Below are 10,554 nucleotides of genomic sequence, written 5' to 3'. Positions count from 1 at the left end.
TAAAACAGTTATCAGAAGAAAATGGAAATAGAAAGGTAATAACCAAGGAAATATTCCACAGTAGTATCATGGAAATACTTTCCCCTTCTATACATTTGTAATCAAAGTCACTAATGAACAGTATTTCAGAACTAATAATACCACCAGGCTCTGCATCAATAAATGTTTTCTTACACCCTGTCAAATATTGCCATATACTTACAACTGCAAAAACAACAGAAAGACAAGAAGCAAAAAAAAAGTGGAAACAACAATATGCTGTAACTGAAATAAAATCATTTATTTACACGAGGAGGGAAAAAAGTAAATGTGATTAAATTAAAGACAACATTGGCCAGAAATTCCTTTGCACTCTTGTTTAGAGGAACCACAGTAACAGATAGAGCAGAGTTAATATTAACAATATCCTCACTCCTCCTCCAACTACAAAGAAGGAAAGAATTACAATTTGCATGCACCATATTTCACTGTCTCATTTAAAACACTCGAGCTCTCCATAAAATGTGTGTCTGCCATTCCCAATGTAGTATACGTTGCCAAGAGCCGGGAGCTCAAACCGGCCAGTTTTTACAACCTCCGCCTCCACAAATCGCACAAAAGTGCCACACACTGAACAGTCTGTAGCCTCTCCCCCACAGGACGGCAGAGAGGGTGCGATACCCTGTACACTCGACTCACTATCCACCAGTGTCCGTCCATCCCTCACACTCCCCCGGCACTTCTCAGTCCGTTATCGAGATCTGCGCAAAGCCGATCAGGGCCTTCTCGTCCAGTGGCTCATTCATGGCTTGGCTGGATGTCTGCAACACACAATTTGCACAATTTGTATAAAGAAAATTTTGTGAAATCATGCAGAGGGGACATTTCACAATATTTTGGGCAAGATACATGTATTTAACATTTCACAGAACTAATGAAAGTAGCATATGAAAAGAAAGATAATTATATGTACTTTCCAAATATAACAAAATTAACCACCAGAAACTCATGTCTCAAGACTGGTGTACACAGTGAAGATGAAAACTGTAAAATTCCTGCTAAGTATGTGACAATTTTTTTTCTTCCCAGAGCAAGAAGAAAGTATGTTCCGAACTTAGTACCACTGATAGTTGCATCTAGTGTCTGTGAATCATCTTTGGCAATGCTGCCCAAATTAATCGAAACAGCTTCCAACAGTGTTCCGACACAAGGCAAACACTGTAACCTCGAGAGGTTTCCAGCAATGGGATCAACTTTATGAAATGAGGTACCAGGTATCACACACTTCAGCCATTCACCCTGATGGGTCCCTTGTTTGCAAATAATCTACCAAAAAAATTCATAATTTGATGCAACACTCAATAGCATTAAGAAGGTATAATTTTACAGATTGGTTGTGTGGTGTGATGTAAAGAGCAAGACCTTCATGTGCAGAACATCATGAGTTTGAATCTCATCACATACTTTTAATGTTTTAATTTTTATCGAAATGGCTGATCATTATTTTTATCCAGTTAATTGGTGTAGGTGTAATTTTTCCATCTCTTCCTTTGCCACACTTTAACTGTCATATAAACTTCATTTGCTCTTATGTTCTTGCTATCATTCTTTTTCCCTTGAAATCTTCATTCATGTGATTTTAATTGATTTTATGTATTAATTTCAATTTAATTTTTTTTTCATTTTATGACTATTTTTTATCCATGTTACTGCGTTCATTACTTCTATTCCTCATTTTGCTTGAATTTTATTTTATTTATAATACCTTCTTTTGTTCAAATCATCTGCACTTTTTTCAATAGTGCAATAAGAATTTAGGCTATGTTTTAAATGTATGTTTGGCAACTACAGTTAAAAAAAAGTTTTGACACCACTGCACAGTCAGTATAAATAGATTATTTTGTCTTTTGTTTTTAAATTACACACAAAAATTTTCAAATATTTAATTATAATAGATAAATATTGTTACAGTCACAAAAATTTTGAGTGGCAAAAGATCATCATAAAGAAAAAAATTACAACAAATGAAAAATTTCATAGGATGCTTAAAATGATGTTACAAAGGAACAGAAATAATAAAATTACACATCAACCAATTAATTACATAAAAATTATCAAAGAATATTCAATAAAGATTTAATAAGAAAAAAATTACAGCATTTGACAAGATCTGAACCCACAACCTTCTGCACATGATGGTCTTGCCTTATTCACTACACCACACAACCAGTCCATAATATGCTACTTTTTTAAGGCTACCGATTGTCGCATAAAATTCCAATTTTTCTTTTTTTTTTTTCTTCAATTACTCGCTAACGGAGGCCCATGATAGTGAATGGCTGCAAGGTGAGATCCGCGGGACCTTAACCTACATCACTGTATAGATGGTTTCAGAAAGTCACCTCTTGTTGTAAGCTAGGTTTTCTTTGCTGAAGCTGTGAAACAGCTGTTTCTGGACTCAGAACTCCTGTGCTCTAATTTAGTCATCAAGTAAGTCTATCTGAACAACCAATTCTCATCTAACAATAATGCGTAAAAATATGAGCTGTGGCAGTCTGTAAGTTTTATTTTGTTAGGCATGTGAGAATCCTGTTCTTACTCCAAAATATTGGCTACATTTTAGTGGCCAGGTCTCGTATACCTAGAAAAGGAAGCTGGCAAAACTGGAGGAAGCACACCCAGCAGGGGGAGAAGAAAAACACTTTAAAAGTGAAGTAGTAAGAGAGAGGCAGAGTGTACCAACAGGAAAGTAGTGCAGCACTGGCAGAAAAGGAAGAGCAACGTAGAACGGCTGTAGAAAGAAACTGTCAGCGAGACTGAGAAAAACTTAAAAATAAGCAACGAGACAAGAATGTTCATACAATTTTGCCTTAGGCGTTGGGAAAACCAGTATGCAAGGCTAAGAAAGAACTGCCAAAGTCACCCAATAAACAGGCAGTAATTCAACAGCAAATTTACTGCAAATTGTCACTAACCAAACAAAGACATAGCTGAAACTTCCTGGCCGATTAAAACTGTGTGCCGGACCGAGACACGAACTCGGGACCTTTGCCTTTCGCGGGCAAGTGTTCTACCAACTGAGCTACCCGAGCACGACTCACGCCCTGTCCTCACAGCACTTACCTGCGAAAGGCAAAGGTCCCAAGTTCGAGTCTCGGTCCGGCACACAGTTTTACTCTGCCAGGAAGTTACATATCAGCGCACACTCTGCTGCAGAGTGAAAATCTCATGCTAAAGACATAGCTGTTGAGGCAAAATCATGCAAGGAGAGATCTGATAACATTGGATATAATATCTGTGATGTGATTACAGTTCCCTATGTCCATGATTTTAGCAGTTATCAATTCTTAGTCTGCTGTAGGCCTACATATTTCTGTTATGCCAAATGTATGAGACTGAAGAGGCCAATTTTGTAAAACTAATGCCATCTTTGTGTCATCGGATGAGAAGGACGAATACCGTATTTACTCTATTATAAGACGAAGTTTTTTTCCCAAATTAGTCATTCAACAAATACAAGATTGTCTTACATTCACAGATTAATGATGTCAATGTTCTTATATTGTTTAATACAGTAATACAGGGGTCATCCTACACTTACAGATAAAGTTTGGCTATTTACATTTCGTATCAATTTATTTTGAACAATCCCGAAGGATAGGGCATATTAAACAACACTTTATTTTACTTGCACTCTAATATGCTCCAGATTTCCCAATACACTGAAGTGCACAATACAGTATCAAGCTTGCTCGACTGACATTTGACATGCAGCACTAGTGCAAGGGATACGCAAGAAACAATTAGCAACTGCAACAATCTAATGCTCTGCTTAAAAATTGACAATTTTGTGAAATACAGTAGGAAATAAAATTAAAACTTATCAACCCACAAACTTTTGCCGTATTTAAACAGACTCACAAAGTTTTCACGAATGTACAGTTGCCGCATACACACATTTGTGCTGCCTTTTAAGTAAAGGTAACATTAAAAGGCAAAAATATTGTCCTTCAAAAACCACTACTCGATTCTGAATCTAAGTCAATAACTTATTTTGTTATGAGAAACTCGTTATTTACCGTGTGAGTTGCAAATAAGAAATTCGGTCACTGTAAATGTATTAGAATATCAGAGAAAAACACCACCAGCTTTAAATTGAGGTGACACTCCGATCGAAAGAGAAAGAAAATTAATCCAGAATAAAATGTCTAGCAAATGAAATGTATCAAATTGACTGCAATTGTTAAGGGAATAAATTACAGTGGCAAGACTCGACATGAAGATAATACAAACAGTGGTCACTAGATGCAGGATGAAAAAAAGTTTGATAACTCTACCGAATAGTGATTGTGATCTTTTATTTATGTATTAGTTGCTGTTGTTACATGTGATCTGTACCCTAGAAGGCACTGCCATCCATGTTTCACTGTTGCACAAGCACGGCATTATGAAAAGTTGGGAGGAGGGCAGTGACCCAGGATGGCCAATACCCCCAGTGAATGCAGGGAGGGGAGAGATGAGCACACAAAAATTTCATTGTGCACTCAACCGTGGGAATGCACACAACGTACTTTGGCTTTCTACGAACACATTTAAATGCAGCTTGCCTCAATCCATTTGCACGCTGAATCAAACTTACTTTAAAATGGACAAATACTCAACAATAGCATACACTTCCACAGGAGATGGTAAAAGACCAGATGGAGGCCAGTGGTATAGTTACGATAGGGCGTGTGTCAGCTTCTGGTTCTACACAGCCAACGAGAGAGCAACTGGCAGACGATACGTTTGTCAGCAAGAGACACGGGAACATTCTCACGAGATCTGCTGTGTGTTCGGAAGGGAAAAAAACGAAACAGCTGTGTTCTTATTCCTACAGTACCCGAGACCTCAGAAATTGAAACATATTTGGGAAAAGCAACCAAATATTTGTGACAATGGAGCTTAATGTTAAGATGATGATGATTAAAAATAGTGATACCAGAGATGACAGGCTAAGTTAAAAAGAATGGCAGTGAAGATAAAAGTTGCTGTAAATATTTCCTTTATTTTATTTCTCTTTGCATTATCAAAATGTAGTCAATCAATAAATAGCATAAATTTAGAATAAGTGCACTGAAACTTTTTAGACGGATCCCTTACATCTAACAAACAATGGGGAGGGTGTCATCTTACATTCAGGGTCGTCTTATACTCAGGTAAATACAACACCTGGAATGAGGAATAAATTTGTTCTTACTGTTGAGTTTTCTGGGTACAGTATGTGTTAGGTAGTTGGTTTTAGTATTGGTTGGTAGGTTGGTTGGTTTAAGGATTAAAGGGACCAAACTGCAGAGGTCATCGGCCCCTTTTTCCAAAAAACTGAAAATACCCACAGAGGATAAAAAACGTTCAACAGAATAGGAGACAGACTACACAGAACAAAAGAAACGTAGACAAGGACCAGACAAAACTAAATAAAATCACACAGAGTGTGACGGTGGTTGGCCGACCATAGCAACAAAAAAAGGAAAAGCCAACCACCGAAAACACATTAAAAACTGAGTTTAAAACTGTAGGCCAAAGGCCAGAATCAAAACAAAACAATAAAATAAAACATAGACACACATATTAAATGATAAAAAACCCCTGCCCGAATAAAATGCAAAACTAAGCCAGCCATAGCAGGGTCATCTGTTAAAAGGGCAGGGAGCATGTCAGGCAGTGCGAACGTCTGCCTGAGCACAGCTAAAAGCGGACACTCCAATAAAATATGGACCGCAGATAAAACGGAGCCGCAGAAACATAGATGTGCGTCCTCACGGCGCAATAAGTGGCCGTGCGTAAGCCGAGTGTGCCCAATGCGCAGCCGGCAGAGGACAACAGACTCCTCGAGGGAGACCCGCATGGACGACCGCCACACAGTCGTCGTCGCCTCGATTGGACGGAGTTTGTTGGGCGTGGGCAGATTCCGCCATTCAGCATCCCAAACCGATAGAACTTCGCGGCGTAAGACTGCTCGCAAATCCGTCTCCGGGAGGCCAATCTCCAGAGATGATTTACTAGTGGCCTCTTTCGCCAGGCAGTCAACATTCTCATTGCCGGGTATCCAACATGGCCCGGGGTACAAACGAAGACCACAGAGCGGCCGCAACGGGCAAGAATATGCAGGGACTCATGGATAGCCATCACCAGACGAGAACGAGGGAAACACTGGTCGAGAGCTCGTAAACCACTCAGGGAATCGCTACAGATAACGAAGGACTCACCTGAGCAGGAGCGGATATACTCTAGGGCACAAAGGACGGCGATCAGCTCAGCAGTGTAAACGCTGCAGCCAGCCGGCAAGGAGCATTGTTCGGAATGGTCCCCTGGAGTTAGTGCATAACCGACATGACCAGCAACCATCGAACCGTCAGTGTATACAACGGCAGAGCCCTGATACGTGTCCAGGATGGAATAAAAGTGCCGGCGTAAGGCCTCTGTAGAGACTGAGTCCTTCGGGCCCTGTGCCAACTCCAGCTGAAGGTGAGGGCGAGGCACACACCATGGGGGTGTACGCAGAGGTGCCCAGAAAGTTTAAGTATTCTATTGCTTTGTTTCATATTTAATGTCTATGTCTAATATTATATTTAATGTCATATCTAATGTTCAATGTAGCCTTGTAGAGTCATTTTGCACTTCAACATCTTTTTGTGAAGAAGTATCAGCATGGGATTGCCTCATAAACTGAAAAAATAAATAAGCGTTAACTCTTGTTTATAGTGCTCCTGTGCTATGTTTCAATCATTTGTTACACTGTGCAGCAATAGCATTTCTTATGGACAAATTGTCACACGTATAATGCCCACTAGCATCTATAATAATACATAACTAGTAGATAAAAAATCTACTTGCCAAGCGGTGGCAGAACACACACACACACACACACACACACACACACACACACACACACACAAAAGACAATTGTGACTGGCAAGCTTTTCAAGCCAGTGGCTCCTCCTCCATCCAGAAGGGTTGAAGGGGAAGGAAGAGGGGTGGAGGGAAAGGACTGGAGAGGTCTAGGAAAAGGGGTAGATTTCAGGAAAGTCACCCACAACTGCAGTTTATGGGAGACTTACCATTCGGGATGAGAAGGAAAATCTATATGGTCACGTAGGTTAAGGCCTTAGGTATCAAATCGTACAGTCATTCACCGAGTGGGCCCTCGCTTGCAAGTAATCAACAAAAAAAATTTTAATTTTTTGAAATTTTATGCGATGCTGAATACTATTAAAGAATAGAGTAGTATTGTGTTGATTGGTTCCGTGGTGTAATGGATAGGGTATAGCCTTCCTGTGCAGGCGGCTGTGGCTTTGAATCTTGCCAAGTGCAATGATTTTTTTATTTTTAAAACTGTATCAAAATTACTTATTCAATTAACTGGTTTCAATGTAAATTTTTATTTCTATTCCTTTGTCACACCATTTTATTATCGTATGGAACTTTTTCCTCCACTCATTTTTTTCTTTAGATCATTCTTTTTCCATTTGAAATTTTTGTGAATGTGAATTTAATTATATTTATTTATTATAATAATTAAATATTTGAAAATGATGATCAGTTAAAAAACAGAAGACGAAATCTACCTATACTGGTTACGCAATGGTCTCAGAAATGCATTTGTTATAAGGCGTGGATTTTTATGGTAACTGACATACAAATGTTTACACCAAACTTAAATTCCTACTCCACTACGGACAAAAATAACGCATATGATTTTAATGAAAGAACCGATTATAAGCAAAACGAAATTCAAGCAAAATGAGGAATAGGAATAATACAATAATATGGATGAAAAATAGAATGATAAAAAAAGAGAGAAATCAATATACATAAAATTAATTAAAATCATATGAACAAAGACTTCAAGCAGAAAAAGAATGATAGCAGGAAAAATGAGAGCAGATGTAGTCGGTATTATGGTTAAAATATGACAAAGGAAATAAAAAATTACATTTAAACCAATTAATTGAATAAAAATAATGATCAGAGTCATTTCAATAAACATTTAAAAATAAATGTCTTACCTTATCCATTACACCACACAACCAGTCAATTCAATGGTGCTTCTTCACTGCTACTGAGGACCACACAATTCTTTTTTGAGGGCCCACCAGGGTGAATGGTTGTGATATCTGGGAATTTAAGCTACATCGTCGTATGGTTTCAAAAAGACAATCCTACCTTCAGAAATCTCTCATTGTTAGTACTCTTTCTCAAAAATTTTAACTAGGTTTTCACGAGATAATTAGAATTTAAATTAAAGAGTCCATCAGTTTAGGATTTTCAACTTTTCTGTAAACACAGTTTTACATTTCTGACCATTGAAAGCAAGCTATCAAAATATTTGCAACACTTTGAAATCCTATAACTCTCTAATCAAACCTTTGTGCAATTTTTTTCAGACTGTACATTACAGATAACTGGATCATCTGCAGGAAATCTCAAGTTACTACTATCAATAACGTTTGCCAGGTTGTTAATATACAGCATATAGGGCAGGTCAAAAAACTTTACACCTGTGGAATGACATACAGATATGTTGAGATAACTTATACAATGTGTAGATGTGTCACTTTTCAGCAAACAATCAGAAGTTTGCTTCACACAGTGCATCAGCACCCCATTCCACCACCAGGATCACCAGTGCAGTGCACAGTTAAAATGGCTGCTTTCACTGGTGCAGAGCATGCTCGCTGTGTGTTTCAGTTTCGTGAAGTGAACTCTGCAAAAACTGTTCGGTATAAACTTTGCACCGAATACACTAAAAAAACTCAGAGCAGGCCTACAATTTACTCTCGGCACACGAACTTTGTCGAGACAGGTTGTTCACTGTGACACGATAAATCACCAGGCTGCCCGTTTGTCGACGATTAGGTTACTTCTACATCCGTCGACAACTCCGTCCGAGTTAGCACGCCGGTCCTACGTATCGCAAAACCCTCAACCGAGTCGTGCATTTTGTCCGACGACCGGCACTCACCAGCATGAAGGTGACGGTCCTGGCGATGTGCGGCACGGCAGGGTTGGGCGGCTGGACGGCCAGCTGGATGAGACGGTGCAGGTTGAGGGCGATGACCGTCACGTCGCGGCCGTCCACCAGCCCCGCACCCACCAGTTCCCCGGCTATCCCGTCCGCCGTGTCCTTGCCCAGGGCGAATTCGAACCGGATGTCGTTCAGCTCGCCGCGTGGGTTCCTGTAATTCCGCGAGAAATAAATCACCGTGTGCGGTGTAACCAGTGCATCTAAAACATGAAATAATTAGACCAGGTATGTTATGACCTTACACATTTATTTTCACAGGTTCATTTATTTGATTTGTGTTAGAATCATTACAGGTGTATAGACAAACACATACATAACGTAAAATGATACTCGTGGTGTCCCACATAAAACTGGTATGCCGAACGTACTGATTAATGATTCCTAGTCGAATTGCTTGTGAAGTGAAAACACAGAGAGAAGCTCGTATTGCTGAGTTGTTAGAAACATGGAGCAATTTGCATCAGAACAGTGAATCAATATTGTGGAGTGGTACACAAAGATAGGCTCCATCGAGGAATGTAAAGAAATGTTTCAAGCGAAGTATCCCGGTAAGAAACTTCGCACGAGCAGTACTATTCGAGATCTGTAAAAGAGATGGCAGGCTGTAGGATCCATTCAGAATGTGCAGAGAAGTACGCGACTGACAGTGAGGACCTCTGAAATTATAAACAGAATTCACACACACATTATGACAAGTCCCTGCAAGTAGGTATACAGGGTGTTACAAAAAGGTACGGCCAAACTTTCAGGAAACTTTCCTCACACACAAAGAAAGGAAAGATGTTATGTGGACATGTGTCCGGAAATGCTTAATTTCCATGTTAGAGCTCATTTTAGTACTGTACTGAACTTCCTCGATTCACCGCCAGTTGGCCCAATTGAAGGAAGGTAATGTTGACTTCGGTGCTCGTGTTGACATGCGACTCATTGCTCTACAGTACTAGCATCGAGCACATCAGTACGTAGCATCGACAGGTTAGTGTTCATCACGAATGTGGTTTTGCAGTCAGTGCAATGTTTACAAATGCGGAGTCGGCAGATGCCCATGTATGGATTAGCACGGCGCAATAGCCGTGGCACGGTATGTTTGTATCGAGACAGATTTCCAGTATGGAGGTGTCCCGACAGGAAGACGTTCGAAGCAATTGATCGGCGTCTTAGGGAGCACGAAACATTCCAGCCTACGACTCCCGACTGGGGAAGACCTAGAACGATGAGGACACCTGCAATGGACGAGGCAATTCTTCGTGCAGTTGTCGATAACCCTCATGTCAGCGTCAGAGAAGTTGCTGCTGTACAAGGTAACGTCGACCACGTCACTCTATGGAGAGTGCTACGGGAGAACCAGTTGTTTCCGTACCGTGTACAGCGTGTGCAGGCACTATCAGCAGCTGATGGGCCTCCACAGGTACACTTCTGCGAATGGTTCATCCAACAATGTGTCAATCCTCATTTCAGTGCAAATGTCTCTTTACGGATGAGGCTTCATTCCAACGTGATCAAATTGT

The 10,554-nt window shown here is 40.0% G+C and overlaps 1 protein-coding gene across 5 annotated transcripts in view; it reads right to left on the bottom strand.

Moving 5' to 3' along the window:
- Window positions 1-256: 256 nt before the first annotated feature.
- The window catches only part of LOC126108920 (serine/threonine-protein kinase OSR1), a 525,656-nt gene continuing 515,358 nt past the window's right edge, over window positions 257-10,554 (bottom strand). For all 5 annotated transcript variants that reach the window (XM_049914286.1, XM_049914284.1, XM_049914287.1 and 2 more), the window contains 2 exons: window positions 8,984-9,197; window positions 257-800 (listed from right to left, as the gene is read on the bottom strand). In XM_049914286.1, coding sequence (XP_049770243.1) covers window positions 723-800; window positions 8,984-9,197 — 292 coding nt within the window. In that variant the 3' untranslated portion in view covers window positions 257-722. The remainder of the gene's footprint in view (window positions 801-8,983; window positions 9,198-10,554) is intronic.

This window comes from Schistocerca cancellata, chromosome 11 (assembly GCF_023864275.1).
Source record: "Schistocerca cancellata isolate TAMUIC-IGC-003103 chromosome 11, iqSchCanc2.1, whole genome shotgun sequence".
Taxonomy (NCBI): Eukaryota; Metazoa; Arthropoda; class Insecta; order Orthoptera; family Acrididae; genus Schistocerca; species Schistocerca cancellata.
This window is presented reverse-complemented; position numbering and strand designations above follow the sequence as displayed.